Consider the following 27934-nt stretch of genomic DNA (forward strand, 5'->3'; position numbering starts at 1 on the left):
AAAGGGTGAAGGGTTGAGATCGAAAAACCTGAAAGGTTTGTATGCACCTAGACTCGAAGCTCAGTTGTAGAGGCCAGTCCGAGCCGAGCAGGGCGAGCAGTCGGGAGATGGAAACAATGCAGGGACAGAGCAGTGCTCTCCCGGGAGTGGACAGACTGACTTTTCCTTGGACTCAGCAGATCTTTGCAGACTTCCTTGGAAGCAGAGACACGATGCAAAGGAGGTTGGGATGAGTCAAGTGGTTGTATATTTGCAGTCGAGGCTTTAGACGGTCTGCGACGTTTTCAGGTCGTTTAGCTCTTAGGATGGCTTCTTTCTGCCTCGTACGGAAGGGTGATTCCTGAAGCCAGAGTAGTCCAGGGGCTGACCACTGCTGACACCTCCTTCGGCCTCACACACACCTGGCTTTTGAACCTCTCTTTAACTGTTTTTACAACATAATAGCGCGTGGGTGTATTCAGGGCTCTGATCACTGTCACCAGTGACACCCAGCCTAGGGGGACTGTGCACGCGTGACATTGCACACGGCATGTCGCAACTGGAATGTCCCCTTGTCCCAGAGAGTGCCTCGAGCAGGGAAATTGCCCTGGGCATGGAATGTGACAGGAGATAAAAGGCCTGGCCCGTGGCTGGCACTGCAGGTCTCACTGCGCCCCTTGCACAAGCAGTCTCTTTTCTTTTAGGTGGCACGCTGCACCTCCTCCGGGTCTCTGCTGTCTCCTGCACCATGCGCGCCCTGGCATTGACTGTGCTGGCACTCTGTGCTGCAGGCTTGGCATTCCCTGCACAGGTAACTCTTCCAATGCTTTGGAACTGCGCGCGTGAATGCTGCTTGCGCCACTGTCCGCGTGTCAGTCCTGCGCCACTGGGCACTTCTCAGTCTTGCACCATTGTGCGCGTGTCAATCTTCCGCCATTTTGCGCTTGTCAGTCATGCGCCACTGCGCACATGTCAGTCGTGTGCTCCTGTGCACGTGCCAGTCCTGCGTCACTGTGCGCGTGTCAGTTATGCGCCACTGTACACGTGCCAGGTAGCTCAGTCAGGTGGGCACAGGGACGTAAACCTATGCACAGAGCGGTATGGTTGTTGTTGTTGTTACGCTATAGAGCGCTGCGAAGTTATGTTGTCAGTCTTTGGAAATGCCGTAGTGTTTACATGTGCATGTGTCTATCTAAAAGGCCAGGGGTTGTATGTGCATCGCTGCGCGATGTGCGCGTAGCAATCACGTGTTTATCAGTCCGGGCAACTGGGCACAATCATTGGATGTGATGGTCAGGAATGGGCAAACAGAAATACAATATGGGCTCGCAGGCCTTATCAGCTGTTAAAACCTATGTGTTCCGTGGGTTGCGCTATCTAGCCTTGTATAGCTGCTGACCCTCCCCCCCCCCCCCACGCCTAACCGTAATAGAGGGGAAACAAAGGCACACAGCTTATCACTCAAAGGTCAAGAGAGGCATGCGTTTGACCTTGTTTAGTCCCTGTAAATAAGAGATATGCAGGCACTGTAAGAGTGGCAGATGTGCTGTTCTGTCCCAGTATTTACACAAGTAGCAATTTAAATGCCACTATTGTGTTATATTTATGTCAGAGCGCTATAGATTGACAAATCATATGTGTGTAAATGAATGTGTAGGATGTGTTACATAAGAAATTGAGGGTTACAAGGTGTAGGAGTCACAGGTCCTTCATAGCTCACTGTGCTACACTAAAATGATTACAATTTATGAACTCTAAGTAACAAAAGGATCTCCGTGTTAAAAGCAGTAATTCACCCATCTACAGAAATAAAAATCTGTCATTTGCGTTACAAGTGACATGTTAACCCTCTATGCTACTTTGATTCAAAACTGACTCTAGACAATAAACAGATCTCCCCAGCAAATATGTTATCCTCCACAGTTATTTTACCATTATTATTATTCCCAGATTTAGCTGACACACAAAGATCTCTGCAGCAGGCGCCTTAACCCCACAACATATTTTAAAACCCAGACTTTGCAAGAAGCAGAACAGATTTACTGCCTCGTTTCTTCTTGTTGCCACTTACTTTGTGCCAGGGTTCAAAAAAATAAATGTATAAATTGAGGTCCAGATATTGCATGGCCCTTGCCTCACTTTTTTGGCACAACCCCGATGGAAAATCCCATTTGTGAAATATTATAATGCACTCAAAATAGACCTGCTAAGCCTAGGTGTGTGTGACGTCTTAAAACCTAATGTCACTTCTTGTGATGTCACTTCCTGGGAGGTCAGGGGTTGTAAAACCGCTTCCTGTGATGCCAGGTGCATGTCACATGCGATGATGTCAGCACTGTGACATCACGAGTCATGATGTCACTTGTATACTGCCACATTTTGTTAGTCCCCCTACTTTTTTTTAAGGACTTGTGCCCTGGATATGACTGCGCGCAATGACGCACCGCTGCGTAACATCATTCCCTACAAAGGTTCACGCTGCGGCCGTTTTGACTCAGCTGCTCCAGTGAGTGTCGGGCATAGCTGCTGTGTGAGTTAGTGTCTGCGCGGTTGATACTTCCGAGGTACCTATAATAGCGTAGAAAAGCCGTTAAACCGCGAACCTTTAATAATAATGAAAGACGAAGGGACGATGCTTCACCCAACATGTTTTTCTCGGCAGAGCGGTAAAACAACACGAATCAGGGTTTATTCATTTTTTTATCTATGAAAGAAAATATTGTTTTTCTGCGAATATGAGAAAACGTGGCCTATCTTTCAGTGCGGATTGAATGCCCCCAGACTAGGTTGCGCGCGCATAGTGGAGGTAGATATAAGCAGCTGCGGTGTTTGGCCACAATTTGGACTCGGGTAAAAAGAACAGATTTCCCTTTCTAAAAATACAGGGGGGCATGGCTCCTCCGTGTACCGGTTTACACCCCTGACGTGCTGCTGTGTTCCTGGAAGGGCAGCAGCTCAAATTGTGTTTTTTCATCTACACCCCCTTCCCCAGCCCTCCATAGGGCATATACCTCAGTATACACCTAGAACTTGTCATTATTTGTTTTTTCTTGAAATACTCTTATGCCTACTTAATCAAGATGAATTCCATGCCTGTAGCTATCTTTAGTGCATCAGGAGCAGTGGCGCCTGGATCCAAATGGCTCACTGTACCCCAAGTATGGCTGCCTGTCACCACCCAACCGGCTGACGCGGTGCTCCGTGCTTGCATCCTTGCCATTGGCTGATTGGGCAGTCGGACCTTTAGCGCGTGCATCCGGAACACAGCGATCTGTCGCAGTATTGGCTTCATATGCCCGACCTCGGTAGCTTTATGGTGGCTGTTGTATAGCGCTTCCTTTCCCTGATGAGGCGGCAAAGCGCTCCGATTTGTACTGAACTCATGGTCCATGCCCTTTCCGAGTGTGAGTTTGGAAGGGTATTGGGTGTGTGGTGCGCGGTATTTAGGAGACATTGTGTGATATACATGGGGTTGAAAGACATGCTTCAAACATAGTGCAGCATTCTCTGGTGTGCACAAGTGTGAGGGGTGAAAGAGAGTGTATTCCAGTGATTGGCCCTCAGGGCTTTAAGTGGGCCGGGTCCAGCGGGTGCTCAGCACCAGCAGTTCTTAAAAGCAGGTGCTGAGATGGGTCCCTATCGGGCTCCCCATTTTTACCCTCACCCTCAGGGTGAAAAATACATCTTAACTCTGCAGCAGTGCCCCTGAGAAATGCCTTTGTAAACTCCTTAAAGCTCGTTCTCAGTCTCATCATTTCAGAACTGAAAGGGTTACATATTATATACAACGAAGCCCTAGTTCTTGCTAATTTATCTTATGCAACTAATAACCATTGACAAAGCCAATAGTCTTGTGTTGTTGTATATGTAATGGCACTTGTTGTATTATATATCTGCATGCAATAACAGAAGCAGCAAAGTACCAGTCGGGTGGCACACTATGCTGAGCATAGATTTTTAGCTTATGTGTTTTAAGCCACACCCTTTTGAGAGCCCCCTTCCCCCCCCCCCCAAGTCCTGTCATCCCACTTAAAGTCCTGTTGTCCCTCTTCCCATCTGTGCAGGGAACGAGTTCCCAAGATGGACCATTTAAGGCAGTGGTCTTAAAAGTTTTTTTTTTTAACTCACCACCCACCTCCCCCACAATTATTCTATTAAATTGGTAATACTTAAATATGTCTAAGCACCGACCCCAAAATATCAACTTGCCCTCTAGCGCCCAGAGTACAGATGTACTATTCTAACACCAAACCTGATTATATTGTGTAAATCGATATCTTGGAGTAGATATTGCTGCAGGCTGACTTTTTTCAGCCAATATTTTGGTACCACACAGTATGGACAGGGGCGCTCCAAGGTATAGTCCACTGGCATTGTTGAGAAGGGGGAATTATTAGGACAACGACAGCCTGAACTTTTTGAGGGAAGCCAGGGTAGGCAAAAATTGACCAAAAACATATAATCATGCCCAATCCTCATCTGGAGAGTTGATTTACAAGCGGCATAAGCAAGAGATTGGAGTCCATGCTCTCCCCTGGCCCTGGATTCCTTCCTCTGCTGCATGGGATGGTGAGGTCCTAGTTCAGAAGGACAGATGGTTGAAGTTGGTCCATTCGCCAGATGTTAGAATATCAGTTTTCAGTTTTCTAGCTTTAGTTCCTTGCGTCCAGTGCTTGCAGGTTTTGTCTGGTGCTACAAGAGAGTCATTATGTGCTGTGCGACAACGCAGGACATTCTGCGTGACTCCAAGAACGAAAGATGCAAGCAGAAAATAACCCAAGATATGATGTTTATTTTGTTTTATTTCCAGAATCCTCTTTTGGAGAGAACACGAAGACTGGAGAGGGATCTGGAAGGTGAGAGTTGTGTGACTGTCATGTGTGTTGTTGTAAAGTAGAGAGGCTGCATTGTGTTGAGAGCTCTCCCACCCCTACTGCCCAAGAGAAACAAGTGAAAACCACAGTATCAGTGACTCCACTCAGAATTTTCACCCTTGTTTGGCATTTCCCTGATCAGCCGGAGCCCTTGGAGGCTGGTTGTGAAAGCCCAGGGCCACTCTTTGTGCCCAGAACACTTTCCCTACTACTCCAAGGTTAAGTGCAGTAGGCACCGGAGACTTCAGGAGAGAGAGAAAGAGAGGGAGGGATGGAGAAGCAATAGGAGAAGAGCGAATAGAGAGAGGAGGAAACGTGAGAGAGAGAATGGCTGGATGGAAGGAGAGAGAGATAACGCAAGGAAATAAACGGAGCGGGCTGGTTTGAGCATTTTTGCCAGGGCTGCTTTAGGCTCCTCAGTCAGGACTCGCCTGGAGCCAAGCGATCCACCTGCTAAAAGTACTCAGGTACTCATTGGCTGAGGCGGTGAGTATCATCATGCAAGTCTAAACACGTGGTCAAGATGTCTGAATGACGATGCAAAGCTGGGTAGTCACTCGAGATTTCTGAGTGAAGATACAAAGGAGCATGTACTAAGGATTACTGCGTGATAGCGCAAATATGGGTGTGTACTGATTATTAGTGAGTATTGTTGAAAATCTGACCATGCACTAAAGATTACCGAGTGATGGTGCAAATCTGAAAATTAATTTAGGATTAATAAATGATTATTCAAATCTGAGATGGAGCACATCTGTGTATGCATTGATGATCAATGAGTAAGTGCACAAATCTAAATGAAGAAGGCTTGGGGCAGGTTGCAACAACCACAAATGTACCAGCTTTTCTGTGGTCCTGCAGTAAACTACTTGTTATTGCAGACTGTATAAATGATTTCTAGAATTTTGTATAAGGCAATAAATGCAATGCATCCCAGAATGCCACAACACTGTGTATGTGCTAAAAAACTGTTTTGCAATTATGCTGGTTTTGACCCAGACATGCTGTTCCCATCTGGAAATCTGTTTTCTTACTTGGCCTTTTCAATCATTTCACATTGACAAAGTATATCTTTTATATCTTTAACGTTTTTCTTTGGCTGACACAAGCTTTATCAGGTGTCCTATGTCACTGGGATTCCATGCGAACAACAAGAAACCTTTAGAGGAAGACCTTTTTAGGTCTCGCCTGGCGTAGGCTGCGCAGACATGCGCAGTCTCGCTGGCGAGATTTAATGATTTAGGGTAGCTTTCACTAGCTGGGTTTAAGCCCGCCCCTCTTTTCCATTGGCTGGCGTCACCGTTTATGGTAACCGGTGGCCAACCATTGGAAAAGAGCTTCCAGTGACGTACACTTTTCTCTTTTAGAGCCGTCCCAGTTGGACTGGCTGGCCCGACTTACTGCTGGCGTAAAAGGTTTGTTATCTTTATGGGGCCAAACACATGGCCCCATAAAGATAAGAAACCTTTTAGCACAAAAGGAAGTCAGGCGAGCCAGTCCAACTGGGACGGCTCTAAAAGAGAAAAGTGTCTCTGGCTTCTCTGCTGACTTTAACAACCGTGGGCGCTATACCCCGACATTGTCACGTGAGAGCTTGTGTCTCACTCTTCGCCAACCAGCAGGAAGTGCGTGAATCTTCTGGGAGCGAGGGGCACTTATGGAGGGGAGAGAGTGTATCCCCCACGAGTACAAGAGTACCTCTGAGGCACGTGACAGTGAGTGCACGTGTGAGATCCGCAGAGCCGTGTTTTTTGTCCTGCAATTTTATATAGCTCGAACTCAACCCAGAGGTATCATGGCGATATACACGAGCACCAGCTGTTGCAGACGGGCACACCCATGTTTTGTTAGGTGTGGGGAGATGAAGTGATTTGCCCAGAATCACAAGAGGTTGAGCCGCAGAGACTCGAATCTGGTAACCCAGCTTCGAGGTCATATGCTCTAACCGTTAGGCCACATCTTAATGAGTCCAGCCTGCAGGGACAGGGGCCCATGTACTTTCACTCCAGAGTGTGTCACTCCTGGGCGTGTCACTCTTAAGTTTGTCAGTCCTGTGTGTCTCTCCTGAGGTTATCAATCTTGGATGTATCACTACTGGGTGTGTCATTACTGAGGGTGTCACTCCTGAGTGCGTCATTGGGGCGTGGGGGAAAGCAAACAACCCCGTAATGGTCACCATGTTCTATTTGTATGCCGATGCTTGTTTAAACCCAAGAGGCGCTTGGTGGACGCTATACTCCAACCTTGTCACGTGAGAGCTTGTGTCTCACTCTTCGCCAACCAGCAGGAAGTGCGTGAATCTTCTGGGAGAGAGAGGCACTTATGGAGGGGAGAGAGTGCATCCCCCATGAGCACGAGAGTACCTCTGAGGCACGTGACAGTAAGTGCATGTGTGAGGGCGTGTAAGATCCGCAGAGCCGTGTTTTTTGTCTTGCAGTTTTATATAGCTCGAACTCGACCCGGAGGTATCATGGCGCTTTACACGAGCACCAGCTGTTCCAGATGGGCACATCCATGTTTTGTTAGGCGTGGGGAGATGAAGTGATTTGCCCAGAATCACAAGAGGTTGAGCCGCAGAGACTCGAACCTGGTTACCAAGCTTCGAGGTTGTACGCTCTAACCGTTAGGTCACATCTTAATGAGTCCATCCTGCAGGGACAGGGGCCCATGTAATTACACTTCAGAGTGTGTCACTCTTAAGTTTGTCAGTCCTGTGTGTCTCTCCTGAAGTTATCACTCATGAATGTATCACTACCGGGTGTGTCATTACTGGGTGTGTCATTTCTGAGGGTGTCACTCCTGAGTGTGTCACTGGGGTGTGGGGTAGAGCAAACAACCCCGTACTGGTCACCGTGTTCTATTTGTATGACAATGCTTGTTTACATCTGAGATGCGCTTGGTGGGCGCTATACCCCGACTTTGTCATGTAAGAGTTTGTGTCTCACTCTTCGCCAACCAGCAGGAAGTGTGTGAATCTTCTGGTAGCGAGGGGCACTTATGGAGGGGGGAGAGTGCATCCCCCATGAGCACGAGAGCATCTCTGAGGCCCGTGACAGTGAGTGCACGTGTGAGGGCGTGTGAGATCCGTAGAGCCGTGTTTTTTGTCTTGTAGGTTTATATAGCTCAAACTCAACCCGGAGGTATCAGGGCGCTTTACACGAGCACCAGCTGTTCCAGACGGGCACATCCATGTTTTGTTAGGCGTGGGGAGATGAAGTGATTTGCCCAGAATTACAAGAGGTTGAGCCGCAGAGACTCGAACCTGGTTACCAAGCTTCAAGGTCGTACGCTCTAGCCATTAGGCCACATCTTATCGATGCGGCCACGAGACGCGATATGTGGTGGGGGAGGGGGAGAAGCGGGAGTTGTGTGCGCGCGCGGCCAATGCTTGGAAAAACAAGCATTGAAAATGCAATAGGTCTCGCCTTTGATTAAGTTAAAGCCATTTGCTTTGCTAATGGTATTGTGTAACAAAGCAAGTGGCTTTAACTAAATAAAAGGCGAGACCTATTGCATTTTAATGCTTGTTTTAAATGTTTTTGATATGTATGTGTAGAAATCCACCATCTTACATTGGGGATATGTTACTTGAATCTAGCCCCCATCTTGCAGTTGAGATATATTACGTCAATCTCATTTTCCTGTCCTCGTTATTTGGACCTGATAGCTGGAAAAAAAGTCAAATGTTGCAAATGAAAGCAATATACTAAGGTGCAACACTAATGTAGTCCAAATATACACTGAACGTTTTATGTTGAAAGTGCATCATTTGTATGTCTGATCTGTCGTTGCTGGCATCACAAAAATATTTATAGTCAATATGTTCATTTACGCCTTTGGTTTTAAACTGTTACATTCTTTTATCCTCAATGTTACTTGTGAGATAGGGCTTTGTTGTCCACTGTCTCCCCTTGGTGGCCTTGGAACATGATCAATATGAAACCTCAACAGAAAGGTAATGTGTTGCTTCTAAGTAAAATATCTCACTGCCAAGGATGTTTCTACATTTGTTTATATATTAGATTTAACCATATTTTAGGTGCTCTGGTGGTATGACCTGTGTAGCAAATACCACTGGCAAAGTAAGATAGCACTGATAACATATTCTGAACTGCATGTTAGAAAATACCCTATCTTTAAATATTTTTCAGAATATGTCAGATTTCACTATAAAACTGCAGTTGGAACAGTAAAAAAAAGCAGTAGTTTGGTGTATTATGAGTGTACTTTTTGTATCCTTCATAGTTGATCCCTCCCAAATAGTTATTTGGGTTATTATAACTTTTGTAGGCAAATATCAGTTCTTTATTGAAGGTACTTGTTAAAAATTTATTGAGAGGCATCAGTGTCCAACATTTTGGTGCCAGCTTTTTGACCGCCATTGAATGGAGTGCACATGCACATTGTCCAATGTGCCAGTTTTCTCTGTAATCCTCGATTCTCAAAAATGCCTTCCATTTTCAAATGTTACATGCATTGGCACAGGATGGGGCCAAGTTGGACTCAATCACGGTGCCTGCTTCTGTTGATAATGTTCTTTTTAAGAGAGCAAATAGTTGAGAATAAAGTGTAGAAGAAAAACAGTCTTATTGGCCCTCAGTTCACGTTGTTGCAGGAATAGCCGCTTAACAATTTGTAAACCGTACTTTTGTGGAAGCACAGTATAAACATTTTGTTTGTAAAGAGTGAACAATTTGTAGTAAATCAGCCATGGATGCAATGCTTGTGTTTTGTTTAGGAAGTTACTAACATCCTGGCAATAGGCAGTGAACTGCATGATTCAAGGTTGTTAGAAGTAGTCAGCGTAGACTGCAAGAGGTTGTGACAGTGAGTCAGTCTGAATTGCAAGGGCATCCGTGAGTATTTTTTGCATCTGTGGAGAAGACCGGAGTAACATGCTGTTGATTTAAGAGACCTTGTTCATTCCTGATTGAGATCCAATAATTGGTAATTGCCTGTTCCAGCAATGCTTGTAAAAAACATCTGAATTACAGTACTACAATATTCCTATATATATTCAGTGAAAAAAACAAAGGTTATACAGACGTTATAGTTAGACTCATGTTTCACTGGCACAAAACCATTGAAATTCAGCAGTTTTAGTTCCCTAAGCTAACTATAACTTATGCCCTCACAATGCACTGCTTATGACCTCACATATTACATCACCCATGACATGATCAGTGACATCACTCATGACATAATTGATTACATCACAAATGACATCACTGATGATATCATCCACTGAGTATAAGTGTTTCGTAGAAGTTTCTGAGAGTTAAAAATATATACTAAGGTACTGCATAAGTTAAATGACTATTCTTTTTGTACTAATAATGAGTGATACTGTTTCTAATATATGTCATCTCAGTGGCACTGTTACTGTATGTATCAGTGTGGGAGTGGGTGTCTAGGTGGCTGTATGGGTGTGTGAGTGGGTGTGTGAGTGGATGTATGGGTGAATAAGTGGTTGTGTGAGTAGCGCTATGGGTGAGTGTGTGACTGTGTGAGAAGCTGTATGGGCGGGTGAGTGTGCGCATGAGTGGCTGTATGGGTAGGTGAGTGTGTGTGTGAGTGGCTGTATCGGTTACTTTGATGCTTGTGCGAGTGGCTCTATGGGTGGATGAGTATGTGTGGCTGTATGGGTGACTGAGTGGCTGTGTGAATGGCTCTATGGGTGAGTAACTGGGTATGTAAGTGGACATATGGGTAACTGAGTGGCTGTCTGACAGGGTGTAGGGGTATGTGAGTGGGTGTATGAGTGGCTGTTTTGCACAGTAAGTATTTGTGTGAATGGCTGTATAGATGAGTGAGTGGGCATGTGAGTGATTGTATGATGTGTGAATGGGTATTTAAGTGGTTTTGTGGATGAGCAATTGGATGTGTGAGTCACTGTATGGTTGAGTGAGTAGCTCTGTTAGTAGATGTATGGGTGAGTGAGTGGTTGTGTGAGTGGCTGTATGGCTGTGTCAGTGGGCATGTGAGTGATTTTGTGGGTGCATGAGTACCTGTATGGGTCTGTGAGTGGCTGTATGGGTGAATGAGTGGTTGTATGAGTGGCTGTACGAGTGAGTGTGTATATCAGGAGTTGTATGGGTCTGTGAATTGGCATGTGAGTAGTTGTGTGGGTGTGCAAGTGGGTGTATAAGAGGTTGTATGGGGTGTGAGTGGGTGTCTGTGTGGTTCTGCGGATGATGTTATCAGTGATGTCATTTGAGATGTTATCAATGATGTCATCAGTGATGTCACTGACCATGTCATGAGTGATGTAATATGTGAGGTCATTAGTAGTGCATTGCAGGGGTGCATATTATAGTTAGCTTAGGTAACTATAACTGCTGAATTTTAATGGTTTCGTACGAGTAACATTTGAGCCTAACTATAACATCCCTGTAACCTTTGCTTTTTTAGTGAATTTCTAAGTTTTCTTAAAATGTATTCATTAACTATAACATTCTTGTAACCTTTGTTTTTTTCAGTGATTTTGAATGTTAAAAAAAATTCTATTTCCTAACTTTGGCGTCCCGGTAACCATTGTTTTTTTCAGTGAATTTCAACTTTTTGTTCATACTATTTCCAACTGTAACCTGTAGCCTTTGAGAGTAGGTGTGTGAGTGGCTGTGTAGGTAGGCGAGTGGGTGTATGAGTGGCTGTATGGGTCTCTGAGTGGGGGTGTGAGTGGGTTTGTGGGTGTGTGACTGTATGGGTCTGAGAGTGGGTGTGTGAGTGACTGTAGATGTGTGTACATAGATGTGTAAGTGGGTATAGGAGTGCCTTTGTGGATCTGTGAGTGGGTTCATAAGTGTATGAGTGGTTTTGCGAGTGGGTGCATGAGTGTCTGAGTCATCTGGGACTGGATGTGTGAGTGTCTGATTGGATCTGTGAGTGGGTAAACAAGTGTCTGAATGTGTCTGTGAGTTGGTGTGTGAGTGTCTGAGGGGATCTGTCAGTGGGTGCATGAGTCTCTGAGTATATGTGTGATTGGGTGCATGAGTCTCTGTGTGGGTCTATGAGTGGGTGCGTAAGTATCTAAGTGTGTAGGTGAGTGGGTGTATGAGTGTCTGAGTGGGTCTGTGAATGAGTGCATGAGTCTCTGTGTGTGTCTGTGAGTTGGCACATGAGAGTCAGAATGCCTCTTTCTACTCATTTCTGTTGTCTCATTTGCCTCTTTCTCCTCGTGGCTGACTTTTATTTAGCCTTTTCCTCTCGTTTCTGATCTCTATTTTGACTCTTTCTGCTCGTTTCTTACCTGTATTGTGCCTCTTTCTGCTCGTTTCTGATCTCGATTTTGCCTCTGTTTGCTCATTGCTGGCCTTTAGTTTTCCTTTTTCTGATTCCTTCTGACCTTTTTCGGTCTCTTTCTGCTTGTTTCTGATCTTTATTCTGCCTCTTGCTGCTCATTTCTGAGCTCTATTTTGCCTCTTTCTGCTTGTTACTGACCTTTATTCAGCCTATTTCTGCTTCCTTCTCACCTTTATTTTGCCTCTTTCTGCTTGTTGCTGACCTTTATGTTACCTCTTTCTGCTCATTTCTCACCTTTATTTTGCCTCTTTCTGCTCGTTGCTGACCTTTTTTCTGAATCTTTCTGCTTGTTTCTGTCCTTAATTATGCCTCTTTCTGCTTGTTTCTGACCATTATTCTGCCTCTTGCTGCTCATTTCTGACCTCTATTTTGCCTCTTTTTGCTTCTTACTGACCTTTATTCAGCCTATTTCTGCACGTTTCTCACCTTTTTTGCCTCTTTCTGCTCATTGCTGATCTTTATTTTGCCCCTTTCTGTTCGTTGCTGACCATTATTTTGCCTCTTTCTGCTAATTTCTCACCTTATTTTGCCTCTCTCTACTAATTTCTGACCTTGACTCTGCCTGCTCGTTTCTCACCTTTATTGTGGCTCTTGCGGCTCGGTTCTGATCTCTCTTTTGCCTTCCTGCTAGTTTCTGACCTCTATTGTGCCTTTCGACTCATTTCTCAAGTTTATGCTGCCTCTTCATGCTTGTTTCTAACCTTTATTTTGCCTCTTTCTGACCTTTATTCTGCCTCTTTTCTGCTCATTGCTGACCTTTATTTTGCCTCTTTTTGCTTGTTGCTGATTTATTCTGCCTCTTTCTGCTCGTTTCTCACCTTTATTTTGCCTCTTTCTGCTAGTTTATGATCTTTATTCTAACGCTTTCTGCTTGTTGCTGACCTTTAGTCTGCCTCTTTCTCTTTCTGCTAATTTCTCACCTTTATTTGGCCTCTTTTTTGCTCATTGCTGACCTTTATTCTGCCTCTTTTTGCTTGTTGTTGACCTTAATTCTGTCTCTTTCTGCTAGTTTCCCACCAATATTCTGCCTCTTGCTGCTCATTTCTGACCTCTATTTTGCTTCTTTATGCTCATTTCTGACCTTTATTCAACCTCATTCCACTAGTCTCTCACCTTTTTTGCCTCTTTCTACTCATTTCTGACCTTTACTCTGCCTCATTCTGCTCATTTCCACCTTTATTATACCCTAGTGGCTCGTTTCTGACCTTTATTTTGCCTCTTTCTGATCATTTCCCACCTTTTTCTGGCCTCTTTTCACTCGTTGCTGACCTTTTTTCTGAATCTTTCTGCTTGTTTCTGTCCTTAATTCTGCCTCTTTCTGCTAGTTTCTGACCATTATTCTGCCTCTTGCTGCTCGTTTCTGACCTCTATTTTGCTTCTTAATGCTTGTTTCTGACCTTTATTCAGCCCTTTCTGCTTGTTTTCCACCTTTTTTGCCTATATCTGCTCGGATTTGTACTTTACTCTGCCTCCTTCTGCTTGTTTCCCACCTTTATTCTGCCTCTTGCTGCTCATTTCCGACATTTATTTTGCCTCTTCCTGCTAATTTCTGACCTTAATTTTGCATCTTTCTGTTTGTTGCTGACCTTTATTTTGCCTTTTTCTGCCCATTTCTGACCTTTATTCTGCCTCCTTCTGCTCGTTTCTCACCTTTATTTTGCCTCTTTCTGCTAGTGTAGACCTTTATTCTGCGTCTTTCTGCTCATTGCTGACCTTTATTCAGCCTTTTTCTGCTAATTTCTCACCTTTATTCTGTCTCTTTTCTGCTTGTTGCTGACCTTTATTTTGCCTCTTTCTGCTCATTTCTCACCTTTATCTTGCCTCTTACTGCTTGTTTTTGACCTTTATTCTGAATCTTTCTGCTTGTTTCTGTCCTTAATTCTGCCTCTTTCTGCTCTTTTCCCCGTGAACCATGGGGGAGGAGCCTCACGGTCCCAGTCGGCTTTTGACTCCTCTGGGAGCCAACATTTCTCTCGCAGACAGGGAGCTGCTAAACATGCAGTTCCCTGTCTGTGAGAGCGATAGTTTCATCTGTTTCCCCGCTCGCTTGACAATGGTTAGGGAAACAGCCAAATCCTGTGCTTCCAGCAAGCAAGAGCCATTTGTCAGCTCCCTCTTGCTGGAAGCAGAGTGATTGCTTTGACTTGGCAGGAGCCTTCAAAGCTCTCACTAAGTCACAGCACACAACTAAGTCCCGGGAGTGGGCAACTCGGACATAGCAGGAGCCAGCCCTGGGGGATAGCGGTTCCCAGGGCCATTATTGGCTTCAGGAGGGGTACCGCGGGGTCCCCTCCTTTCACTTTTACGGGCCTGCCCTGTGGAGGTGGTGCTCCCTGGGGTCAAGAGCAACCTGGGAGTGGGTCCGCTTGGCCTCCTCCTTCTTTAAAAGAAACAGAAAGTCCTGAGTTGGCAGTGGTCCCCGGGCATAGGGGCCTGCTAGCTCCCGCTAGATCTTAAAGTTAGCCCTGTGGAGGGGGTTGTCCCCGGGGCATTTTTAAGCATGTGGAGGGGGGCCCTGTACTTGTCCCCGGGGCATTTTTAAGCATTTGGAGGGGGGCCCTGTACGCCACCCTCCAGTTTTTTTAAATAATCCCAGCATGGCCCCGGAACCTGGCTCACCCGGGGCTATAAGTAAAACAAGCGCTGGAGTCTGCACTTGTTTGTTTTTATTTAATTTACGCTGATATTCACAAATATTTTGAGAAAATTGCTGTGAATTAAAAAGAAATGCTTTTTTGCCATGGTTAGGTTCCAGGGGTACCCCAAGAACATGGCTTGGTGGTCAAGGTATTCCTACCCTGTCCCTTTTCTTTTTTTTCCTCATATTGTTTGTGGGACTCAGCTTCAGCTGAGTTCCAAAATGTCTGTCAACACTTCTCGTTTAAACTGTTGACAGCCAATCAGAGCTCTGCATTTCCCTGCACAAGCTTGTTATTATTCGTGCCAAATATTGAACAGATATACCCTTAATAACTAAAAATGTAATCTGCTGACCAAAATCTACCTTCCTGCCAAATTCGGTGTAATTCCATCCAGCGGTTCGGGCTGCAGGAGTGTCTAACGCTCCCCTGTGAATTTACATTTAAAACACATTATTTTGACCCCCTCCTTTTTCTTAGCTCCCACTTGACAGATCGCACCAAAACTTACTATGTACAACAAGAATCACTGGTGCACTTCATTTTGAAAATTCTGCGAAGATTCGTCTAACGGCACCAAAGATATAGGCAAGTCAAAAAATGCTTTTTCCATGGTAACATGGTCCTAACTGTAACTACCTACTGGTGACCACCAGTAGGAAATATATAAATATTCATTGAAAAAAACAAAGGTTACATGGACGTTATACTTAGGGTCAGATTTTACACACATAAAACCATAGAAATTCAGCAGTAATAGTTATAGTTATCTTAAGCAACTATAACTCGTGCCCAAATGTAACTATAACTTGCGCTCCCACCATGCACAGTGTTCTCATCAATACTTTCACTCTAAATGTTGCAGTGATATTATCAATGATGTCATAGAAGATGTCATGAGTGATGTAATATGTGGGATAATTTGCAGTGCATCGGTGAGTCATAGTTACCTTAGGCCACAAGTTATAGTTAGTTGAGATAATTATAACTATTACTGCTGAATTTCTATGGTTTTGTGTGTGTAAAATCTGAACCTATATATAACTTCCGTGTAACCTTTGTTTTTTTCAGTGAATTTTGAAGGCTTTTTATTTCTATTTCCTGACTACAATGACCCTGTACCCTAAGTGTTTTTTCAATGACTTTGCTTGAATATAAATTGTACTACAATTTGACCCATAAGTTCAATTTACTCATATACATTTTCACAAGTTTAGAAATACATTTTATTCACAGATTTATCCTTATTATATATTTTAAAACTAAAAATGTAAAATGTTAAGGTAACGTAACTTAGGCAGTCTTTCTATAAATACAATGCACCAAGTCTGTCTTTTTTTAAATGTATTTTATGGATCCACGGATCCATCACGAATCCTTGGACAAATAAGAGGTCTGACGGTTATATTTTACATATCCGATTCTAAAACATCAACACATTTAATACAAACATATGCTTTTGCAATTTCTATACATGTGTAACTGGCTGTGTGTGGGTGTATGAGTGGCTGTTTGAGTGGCTGTGTGGGGGTGTGAGTGGCTATACGGGTGTGTGAGTGGCTAAGTGGGTGGGTAGGTGAGTGTAGGAGTGGCTGTGTGGGTGTGTGAGTGGCTATGTGAGTTGTTTAGTGGGTGTATTAGTGGTTCTATGGGTTTGTGAGTGGGTGTGTGTATGAGTGGTTGTGTGGGTGTGTAAGTAGATGTGTGAACAGCCATGGCCACTGCAGGTAAGAGTGGTGGGGCGGTGGAGCTGGCTGGGGGGATATTGAGAGATGACCACAAGGGATAATTACATAAATAATTCATTTTCCCTCATGGTCATCTCTCGAAATCCCCACCGCACTTACCTGCAGTGGCCGCAGCTGTGTGTGAGTAGGTGAGTGTGTGGCTGTATCAGTGTGTGAGTAGTTGTGCGGGTATGTGAATGGGTGTGTGAGTGGCTGTATGGGTTTGTGTGTGGGTGTGTGAGTGGTTGTGTGAGTGGCTTTATGGGTCTGTGAGTAGGTGTATGAGTGGTTTGTAGGTCTGTGAGTGGGTGTGTAGGTCTGTGAGTGGGTGTATGGGTGTGTGTGTGGGTATGTAAGTGGTTGTGTAGGTGTGTAATTGAGTGTGGTTATGTGAGTGGCTGTGTGAATGGCTGTGTGGGTCTGTGAGTATGTGTGAGTGGTTTGTGGGTCTGTGAGTGGGTGTGTGAGTAGGTGAGAGAGTGGTTGTGTGGGTGTGTAAGTGGATGTGTGAGTGAGTATGTGAGTAGGTGTGTGGGTCTGGGAGTGGGTATATGTGTTTTTTAAAGTAGTATCTGGATCCGCAGATCCCCCACGGAGCACACAGGGGGTCGTGCCGAGTGCTGCTGTGTAAGGGCATATCATCGCACGCTAACATTTCTTGTCCATGAAGTGTTTCTCAGAGACCCCTCTATCAGTCCCATGGGGCGAGGGTACCTCTATCCTGACCCCTACAATCAATTTTAAAATGTATCCCCCCCAATGAACCATGTCCCAATGCACAAACTAGCAGTCGCAACTTTTCTCTCAGGTTGCAACCAGACAATCACGGCATTGCTGTTAGCGCATGGATCCGCCAATCCTCCACGGTGGATCGGTGTCTCTAGATGTACATGCATTTTTTTCTTTAATAACTCCAAAAATCCTGAACAGATGTACACCAAATTTCAAAAAACACTTTTTCTTGACCAAGAGCTTGCTTTCTGCCAAATGTGGTTTAATTCCGTTCAGCAGTTCGGGCTGTACTCATCTCTAAAACACCTATAGGAAACTGCATGGGGAAAACATGTTTTGGAACCCCCCCTTTTTCTCAACCCCCACCAACAGATCACTCTGAAACTTTCCAGACAGCAGCTGAAGTGACTGGCAAACACGTTTAGAAAAGTTTGTGAAGATTCGTCAAATGGCACCAAAGTTATTCGCAAAACAAAAAATGCTCTTCATGCGGAAACTAGGCCCTAGGCCCTAACTATAACTGCCTACTGGCGGCCGTCAGTAGGTTATATATATATATATATATATATATATAGAGAGAGAGAGAGAGAGAGAGAGAGAGAGAGAGAGAGATAGACAGAGGGATAGATAGATAATGTGTATATGTGTGAGTGTGTGTGTGTGTGTGTGTGTGTATAACTATATATATATTCACTGAAAAAACCATAGGTTTCACACATGTTATAGTTAGCTGGACATTTCACTCGTGAAAAACCAATGAAATTCCCCCGTTATAGTTAGTTCAGCTAACTATAACTCGCGCCCCCGCAATGCACTGCTGATGACGTCACATATTACATCACTCATGACATGGTCAGTGACATCACTGATGACATCTCAAATGACATCACTGATGACATCATCCTTGTGACAGAGTGACAGACCTCCTCTCACCCTAATATAACCTTTGATACACACATTCAAAAATAGAGACTAAAATTTTCAAAACAATGGACATACCAATTACAGTTACAACAACCTCTTGAGTAATTCTAAGATCCACATACACATCCACTCATTCACCAACAGTCCTATACAGTCACTCATACATGTACTCACTCATTATATGTACTCACACACCTATACATCCTGTTACACAATGCCACTCATCCACAGAGTTACTGACACACATAGTCACTCATGAAAATAAAGAAAGAAACATACATTTACTTGCATATACATTTATACACACACCACCACACTTACTTCTACGGGAACTTACACATACTTAGTCTTTTAAACAATCACTTATAGAAACACATACTTATTCATACAGGAACTCTTTCAATCTCTCACTCTCACATATACTCAGTTATATACACAAATAGTCACATATACTAGTTTAAAACATATGTAGTTATTCATTGAGACACTATTGAGACAGTCATTTACTCACTAACACACCCATGCACACACTCATCCACCCATACAGTCCTGCAGACATGCTGTCTTCAACACATACAAACAGTGAGTCACTCATTCATGTACCTATGCAGTACGTAATACCCCCACCGAACCATACACACACTCACACTAATACTACAAAAACCAACTAATAACATATATAAACACCCATGTAGCTACTCACCAACCCATGCAGCCACTTATACACAAAGTGAGAGACTGATAAAGATATTTACATATTTAAACATTACTCAGTAAGCCATGTATTCACTAAGATACACTTAATCAGTCAGTTATACAATCAATTTTTCAAAAAGAAATCATCCATTTAGACACTTATATACCCATTTATTCTTCCATCGTCCGTGAGATATACATATATAAAACATATTTAATTTTCAGAAAAACACACATTCACTTGATGATGTCATCAGTGATGTCATGAGTGATGTCACTGACCATGTCATGAGTGATGTAATATGTGACGTCATCAGCAGTGCATTGCGGGGGCGCGAGTTATAGTTAGCTGAACTAACTATAACGGGGGAATTTCATTGGTTTTTCACGAGTGAAATGTCCAGCTAACTATAACATGTGTGAAACCTATGGTTTTTTCAGTGAATTTGCAAGGTTTTTTAAATGCTAATTCGTAACTATAACATGTGTGAAACCTATGGTTTTTTCAGTGAATTTGTACGGTTTTTTAAATGCTGTTATGTATTTAATATTTTTTTTTTTTTCAGGTTTTTCACCGTGCGCGCACGGTGCGCGGCTATAGATATGTATGTACTTTTAACTGCAATTTTCTCAGGAACTAATGAACAGATTGACTCCAGACATGCAAAAGGCACATCCCTGACCTGAGGACTACCTCTCTGCCAAATTTTGAGTAAATCTGTTCAGCCGTTTGGGCTGTAGCTTGGACTAAAGGTCCCTATGGAAAATTGCATGGGAAAAATGCGTTTTGGGACCCCCCTTTTTTCTCAGCCCCCGCTTGACAAATCAAAACTTTCAGGGTAGGAGCGGAGCTGAGCGCCCCACCTATTTAGATAATTTCGCGAGGATTCGTCAATCGGCGCCAAAGTTATTCCAAATAGAATGTTGCGGATTTCCTCTTGAACTTTAGACTCTGCATCGGTACTTACTTATAGGTACCGAAAAACACACAATAAACACAAGGGCTCTTTTTAGAGCCACCTTATATCTTTTCACTTAATTGCAATTTTTTTTTAATTTTTTTGTTTTTAAAAATTTTTCGGGTGCGCGCTGGGTGCGCGCACTCGGCGATATTTTTTTTCAAAATATAAATCTTTTTTTTTGCCCTACAAGGTCCTACTGTGACCCCCTTACAATGCCTAGTGGGTCAATATCTCCCCACTCTGCCCCCTTTTCAAGTTCTCCCCCTTTGTTTTTCACCCCCTCTTTATGCGAGAGACAAAATGGCGGCCGCCGCTTCCTGATTTCCACCGATTCGAATGTTTACTGACATCTAACAACCAATCAGAAGTGCGCTCGCGATCGGCAAGGTGCGCGCACAGGACTTGCTCAGTGCGCGCACGGTACGCGCGTACAGATATATATATTGATTTAAATGCTAATTTCTCAGGAAATACTGAACAGATTTACACCAAACCTGCAAAAGGCACTTCATGGACCTTATGGCTACCTCTCTGCCAAATTTCACATAATTCTGTTCAGCCGTTCGGGCTGTAGCTGCTACTAAAGTCCCTATGGAAAAATGCATGGGGAAAACGCGTTTTGGGACCCCCCTTTTTTCTCGGCCCCCGCTTTACGAATCACCCCGAGACTTTCAGGGTAGGAGCTGAACAGAGCGCTCCATTAGTTTTGCAAATTTCGCGAGGATTCGTCAACCGGCGCCAAAGTTATTCAAAATAGAATTTTCAGATTTCCTATGGAAACACGGTCCTAACTATAACTACCTACTGGCGACCGCCAGTAGGTAATATATATATATATTCTACAACTCAGCAGCCTTTCCGCAACTGTAAAGACGGAGAGCACACTCAGATAATTTCCTCGCTGGTGTTTATTGTGCAGACTTCCCCCCTTATATATATATGCAAGAAAGAAGCAGAGAACTCTGTAGTTCACAAGTTTAGATGGACAGCAGCTCTTGTGTAGGGCACTCTACAATACCAGAGAGACTCTGAATCTGCTCACCTCAAAAGCACACTTTTTAAGCATAGGATTAGCACACTGCCATTCACACTGAGCTAGAAAGTGACAAATTATTTTGCCATTTCTACAGCAAAGTCTTTAAGCATAGCTTTAGCTCAGTGCCATTCACGCCGAGCTGTAAAATGACAAAAGCCTTTTACCACTCCAGGCACAGTATTACAGCTTTGGATTGGTTTAATATCATCCAAGTCAACCTGGAATGAATAAAAGCTCATTTTACAGCTTTGATTGGAAGGCACTGTGTTCCGGCATCAAACGGAGCATCAAATTATCTTTTCAGCATCTGGCATGTGAGCACTCAATCTCCTCCCCTAAAGACGATGTTCTTCGCATGTCATCTTTTGTCAGCATACACTTTCATCTTTTGTTTCTGAACCAAGTCTTTCTCATGAGTTGCATTCTAATTTTTCTCTCTCTGATGTGTCCACTGAGGTATCTTGGTTGTCATTGCTCTTCTGAACATCAATGGTGCGGGACTTTCACCTGTGGTCGAATTAGGTGTTGAACAATAAGCTCTCAAGGTAGAATTTAACACAGTCTTTAAATCAAGCTTTTCAAGAGTAGCATGCTGTACTGCTTTCTTTAGCGTACACATAAAACGCTCAACTAGTCTGCTGGCCTTTGGCCACAGAGGTGTGCTCTTCTGATTCTTTATACTCAGATGCTCTAAGAAATCTTTAAACTCACGAATGTAAAATGGCGGGCCATTGTCAGATTTCAACACAGCTATAACACCCCATGACGCAAAGATGCCAACTAGTCTCTCAATTACTCGGTCGTGAATGGTAGAGGAAAGATCCTCAATTAAGGAAAATCATGAGAATTCATTCACAATCACCATCAAGTGATGTCCATTGACAAGTGGACAGAAAAGGTCAATGGCTACTCGCGTCCAGGCATGCTTTGGGAGTTCTGACATGGTTATTGTGTGTTGAGTAACTTTAGTAGAAAGTTAATTGCACAGATGACATGCCTTTAGTTCCTCCTCAATCCGCTCATTGATATATGGAAACAAGACTCGGTCTTGGAGAGTTTGTTTTATGGCAACGATTCAATGATGTGTGCCACTTCAATCATCTTCTGCCTCAGACTCTCCGGAATCAGGATTCTTGACCCTCACACTATAACTCCTTCCTAAGTTATGGGCAGTTCTTTTTTGACATTCTTGTATTTTTTATATTCACCATCACTGGTGATAGGTCGAGGGTGTCAGTTCCATGACTGATGTGGGATTATATCTTTCAACTTTAGCATGTCACTATCATGGCTAGTGGCAGTGATAATGTGAGCTACCGAAACAGCAGTTGGGGTGTTTGATTTTTCAATTAAATCTTTTTTCCATTTCCAGCACTGACGAAAAGGTGATGCTGTAGGTATCAAAGAACCTTCAAATATGGAAGTAGACAGGGACAATGTACATACAACTCATATGTCTGTTTAATCTAACAAAGCAGATGCAACACTACAGAAGATCTCATTGCGAGTGCCTTGCTATAATCAGGCACAACACCGACAGCAAGAATACAGGGTCCGTTGTACTATTAACTGGACACAAAATGGTTGGCATTTGCGACCAGTAAATCATTTTCTTAACTAACTATGTACAAATAAGTTTGTTCGGTAAATTCGGATTCAGAGTCAGTCAGAATCCGATCTACCTCGTTGATACTCATGCGGTAGATGACAAATCCAAACTCACTCCGATTGTAGGTCATCACATGGATGTTGGGGTGCTGAAGTGCAATACTCAATCAATTTCTTGTTAGCGAAACAATTCAGCATTTCCTACTTTGACTTTGATTTTGGTTTCCCTAGTTATTCCATTTCTACCTCTCCAACAATCTTTTGGGAGCACATCTTTACTTGTGGGACTGTTTGGTGCTGGCCTGCGCATGAACACCTTGTTATGTTATGTTATGTTATTTTAATCTTATAAGGCGCACAGCTACTCAAGGGTTTCCTGGCGCTGCCTGTCAGGAACAGAAGAGGAAAAGGAAATGTTCTATATATTAAACAATAGAAAGAGGGGTTGAAGGTGCACACCTATTTGTTAGCTAAAGTTCTATTGCAACCAGGTATTTTTGACTTAGATTATGGGTACAGTACTGTGTCCACTGTCTTAATGGGACACTGGAACAATAAAGCAGAAAAGTGTAGCAGGAAACCTACTAAGTACCATGCACTGTTCACTTGGTTTGTACACGTAGGAGGCGGAGGGTGTGGAAGCAGGAGGATGCAATGGAGTTGATCTGGCGGTCCATTTTGAGCTCGGAGTCCAGGATGATTCCAAGGTTGCGTGCGTGGTCCGTGGGGGTAGGTTGGCTTCCGAGAGCAGGGGACAACAAGGTGTAATTCCAGGCATCGGGGTGTAGGCCCATGATGAGTACTTTTGTTTTATCGGTGTTGAGTTGTAGGCAGCTACTTTTCATCCATTTGGCAACAGCTTCCATGCCTTCTTAAAAGTTGTGTTTGGCTGCATTGGGTTCTTTGGATAGGGAGAGGATGAGTTGGGTATCGTCTGCATATGAAACAATGTTGAGTCTGTGGGTTCTGACGATGGGGGCGAGCGGAGCCATGTAGTCGTTGAAGAGCGTGGGGCTGAGGGAGGACCCCTGGGGGACTCCGCAGGTGGTTGGTGTAGGGTTCGAGAGGATAGGACGGTGTCTGCCCTCTGTGTTCTGCCAGAGAGGAAAGAGTGGATCCAGTCGAGGGCCTTGTCCCGGATCCCTGCGTCGTGGAGTCTGCCTGTTAGGGTGCGGTGGGAGACTGTGTTGAAGGCCGCTGAGAGGTTGAGGAGGATGAGGGCTACTGTTTCTCCACTGTCCAGTAGGGAGCGGATGTTGTTTGTTGCAGCGAGGAGGGCGGATCCTGTGCTGTTGTTTTTTCTGAAGCCTGTTTGGGAGGAGTCGAGGATGTAGTGCTCTTCAATGAAGGTGGCGAGTTGGCTGTTGATGATTTTCTCGATGACTTTTACTGGGAACGGGAGCAGGGAGATGGGTCTGTAGTTTTTGAGGTTGGTGGGGTCCGCCGAGGGCTTCTTCAGGAGGGGGTTGATCTCGGCGTGTTTCCAGTCGTCGGGTAAGGAGGCGTTCACCAGGGAGCAGTTGATGGTGTGGGAAAGCATGGGTGCGATGGTGTCGGTGGCTCTGTTGAAGTTGTGGTGGGGGCAGGGGTCCGTGGGGGCCCCGGAGTGGATTGACTTCATCGTCTTCAGTGTGTCTTCGATGGTGAGGGCTGTCCAGCTGTCAATCGTTGGATTCAGGGTGTCGGGGTGGCTGGTGAGGATTCAGTGTGTTGGTTGTCTTCGTCGAAGTTGTCGTAAATGTTCTTGATTTTGTGATGAAAGAAGGTGCTGAGTTTGTTGCAGAGGTCTTGTGAGGGAGGAATGTCAGTAGACTCGCTGGTGGGTTGGGTGAACTCCTTGATGATGCTGATGAGTTCTTTGCTGCTGTCCGCGTGTCTGGAGATTCTGTCTTCGATCGCTGTTTTTCTCGTATTTATGATGAGTTGGTGGTGGACGTTGGTGGCGGCTCTGAAGTTGTTGTGGGCTTCAGTGGATTTGGAGTTCCTCCAGGCCTTTTTGAGGCGGCAGCATGTGCATCTGGACTCTCGAAGTTCGGTGGTAAACCATCTGGCTTTCTTGGAGTGTGTGCTGTTCTTCTTCTTGAGGGGAGGCTATGGTGTTGGTGCTGTCGGAGATCCATCTGTGCAGAGTCGGGCTGCGGTGTTGTGGTTGTCGTCTTCCGCGGTGGTTGAGGTGGAGTTGCCGAGTGAGGAGGTGAGTTGGTCATCAGTGATTTTGGTCCAGTTTCTTCGTGGGAGCAGGTGCTGGTGTCTGTGGATGGTGGGTGTTCTGAAGGTAAAGTGGATGCATTGATGGTCTGTCCACGGGAGTTCGGTGGTGTGGCTGAAAGTGATGGAGTTTCCTGTTGTGAAGAGGGGGTCGAGGGTGTGTCCTGCTGAGAGCGTGGGTTCGGCCACAATCTGGCGGAGTCCAATGTTGTAGAGGTTGTCCAGGAGGGATGTGCTGTTGGGGTCTAGTTGGTTGTCGAGGTGGAAGTTGAGGTCTCCCAGCTGGGTGTAGTTAGTGGATGCGATGGCTTGCAGGGCGATGATGTCCGTTATGGAGTTGGTGTAAGGTCCGCAGGGTCTGGGGGGTCGGTAGATGAGAGTTCCTCAGAGGGTGGTGGTAGGGCTGGCCTGTATCTTGAAGTGTAGGTGTTCCATCAGGTCTGTGGGCTCGTCGGGGAGTGTGCTCAGCCGTAGGGTGGATTTGTGGATGATGGCAATTCCTCCTCCCGGGCGAGGGAGGCGGTCCTTTCTGGAGATCTTGTATCCTTGGGGAATGAAGATGGTGATGCCCGGTCCCAAGGTGGTGTTCCAAGTTTCGATGAAGAATGCTACTTCCGGGGTGGTGGTGTCGAAGAGGTCCCAGATTTAGGTGGCGTGTTTGTGGAGTGATCGGACGTTGAGGAGAATGCATTGCAGGGTCTTCGGTTCGGTTGTGTTCTTGCAGGCGGGTTGTGCTGGGTCCGTGTTCCTGGCGGTGCTGCAGGTGTGCCGGCAGTGGTGACAGCTGAAGGGTCCGTAGGTGTCTGCTGGTGATGCTAGCTTGCAGTTGTTGAGTGTGTGGAGTTCCGCTTGGTTGTAGCGTTGGCGGTGCGGAGGTTCAGGGTTAGTGGCGCTTGTCGCGGTTGGGTCGCGGACAGGCGCAGACGAGCTTGCCTTCTGTAGGGGTCAGGGAGGGCTGGACAGCTGGGAGGCGGGAGCAGGGAGGGGAGGGGAACTGGCTCGGGCTCGTCGCGCTGGGGGAGGGGCCGCAGGGGCAGCAGCGGCGGGAAAAATAGGGGAAAGCAAGCAATAAAAAGAAGAGGAAAAATTTACAGAGTTAAAGGCTGAAAAAAGAAAAGAAAAAGATATAAAGAGTAACAGGGTGAGAAGAATAAAGTGTGAAACGGAGCAGAAAGCAGAAGAAAAGTGCTATAAAGGGTGAAAAAGCTAAAGGGTGAAAACGGAGCAGAATGGGGTAGAAAGCGGAGCAAGAGAATGGAGTCAGGGGTCCACTGGACCACCAGGGATGAGGCGCAGGTACAACCTGCGGGTGGAGGAAGGCCTCAAACACCAGCACTACAGGAATCCAGGGGCTCAGGAGAGGCCTCACTTAATGGTGGAGCTGCGAGGGTTGGTGAGCAGTTTCACTGACAATGAGTCAGTGTCAATCTTGTGAGATCTTTAAGCACGATGCAGCAGGACATTAATCCTCAGGGATTTCTACAATATTGATGTGACATCCTTACATTAGTAAATCAAACTGTGAGCTGCTGGTGTCAATAAGACGGATGCCAGACATGGTAGGGTAATTAATGACAAGTATGACACTGACCTGACGAATGAGCAGAAACCGTTGGCATTGCACTGAAACATGTCAACAGACTCCTCATTGAGGTTAGAAACAAAGGGAATTTATTAACCTTGTGAAGGAAAACAGGGAGTTTAACAGGACCAAGAGCTGTAGCCTTCGATTAGCAGTGCAAAGATTCCATAGTAAACAAGAAGCTGATAGTGGCATGCAACAGTAAGGAGAAGAAGGGATTCAGTCACCAGCAGCAATACTAACAGAGAACAACAAACAAGGTTTGATAAAGAATAATAACAGACTTGAGGCATAAGCTCCGAATATATATTAGAGTAAACATTACTAAATGGATAAATATCTAACAGTAAGTAATCTCCAGCTTAAAATAAAAATGTGAAATGAAGAGTGTAAAAAGGAACTTGACATGTGGAAACAACTGCATGGAATACATTGATGCTTCAGTGTGCGCATGTCAACATTCGGTAGCATTTTAATTTTTATGTATTCCCTCCTCAGGCGCAGATGAACGGCAGAGCACATTTGATATTATATATGAAATTAACCGGAAAGGTAAGACTTTTATAGACAGGTAAGGCAGTGCAAACTCTTCCACAATAGAAATTTGTTGAGTTTAGTTTACATCTGTCAAGCGCATTTACCTGTATGGCAAGTTCAAACTTACCTCTGACTTCAGTGGTAGCAGCGTATGATACAGCAATGGCATCCTATGAGGCATAAACTTTCTTCATGGCTCTCAAGTTTCCCAGGGCCATGCATGTGTCTTTTATACAGTCCAGGTTTCTCTATGTGGTCTGGGTTTTATAGTCACATTTAAAAAAAGGGGAGAGGAGTAGGCCTAATGGCTAGGGCGGTCGACCTCGAATCTGGGAAACTGGGTTCGAGTCTTGGCAAAGACGCTGAACATCCTGTGATTCTGGGCAAATCACTTAATCTCCCCATGCCTAGCAAAAATTAATGTGTCCTCATGTAATGCAACTGGTGCTATGTAAAGTGCTTAGATACCCGATTCGGGTCAAGTTAGCGCTATATAAAACTCTATTAAAAAAAATAATAATAGGATCGCAAATCCCAGAATGCAAAGAAACAATTTGGGCTTGTTGAGCTACTTACTTCTTAACATGAGAAACTTGAAAGTTTTTGATTTTGTGTGACAGCCTAATGTGCTTTAGGGACTGTAGACCTAATTTCCTTCCCCACCAGTACCTTTCAATCTTTGCTACTTTACATTGATTGACTGTATGCTACTGGAATATTGTCGCCATTTCCAAGCTCGGGGTGTCTAATGTTGGACCACATGGAACAGATCTACACCAGATTTTTCAGATATCAGCTTGGAATAAATTCGCGGAAATTTATTCTAAATGTGAGTCAGGTCACATCAGTTCAAGACTTCCAGATGCTTCCATGTCAGCAAGGATGTAATGCATCAGTCCTGGATTTTCTTTTCACAAATCACTGTTTTCAGGTGTGTAAGATCAATTAGATTCACTGGAGGTCCCAGATTGCACTTTGTTGTTAAAAACTCAGGAGTCTTGTTTATTACATCATAAAACCAGAACTACAAGCCCCAGAATTCAAAGAAAAAAACCTGCAGTGTTACAGCTTATCACACATGGGTTGGGAGACTTGGCGGATAAGATGTAATACTTTACAACTTCTTAT

At 44.6% G+C, this 27934-nt stretch overlaps 1 protein-coding gene across 2 annotated transcripts in view; it reads left to right on the forward strand.

The window, feature by feature from the left end:
* The first annotated feature begins 633 nt into the window (after positions 1-633).
* LOC146796722 (astacin-like metalloendopeptidase) overlaps positions 634-27934 on the forward strand; it is a 123547-nt gene continuing 96246 nt past the window's right edge. For both annotated transcript variants that reach the window (XM_085630231.1, XM_085630230.1), the window contains exons 1-3: positions 634-790; positions 4790-4835; positions 26768-26821. In XM_085630231.1, the coding sequence (XP_085486357.1) occupies positions 728-790; positions 4790-4835; positions 26768-26821 (163 nt within the window). In that variant the 5' untranslated portion in view covers positions 634-727. The remainder of the gene's footprint in view (positions 791-4789; positions 4836-26767; positions 26822-27934) is intronic.

The sequence above is a fragment of the Triturus cristatus genome, chromosome 10, assembly GCF_964204655.1.
Source record: "Triturus cristatus chromosome 10, aTriCri1.1, whole genome shotgun sequence".
NCBI classification, from domain to species: domain Eukaryota; kingdom Metazoa; phylum Chordata; class Amphibia; order Caudata; family Salamandridae; genus Triturus; species Triturus cristatus.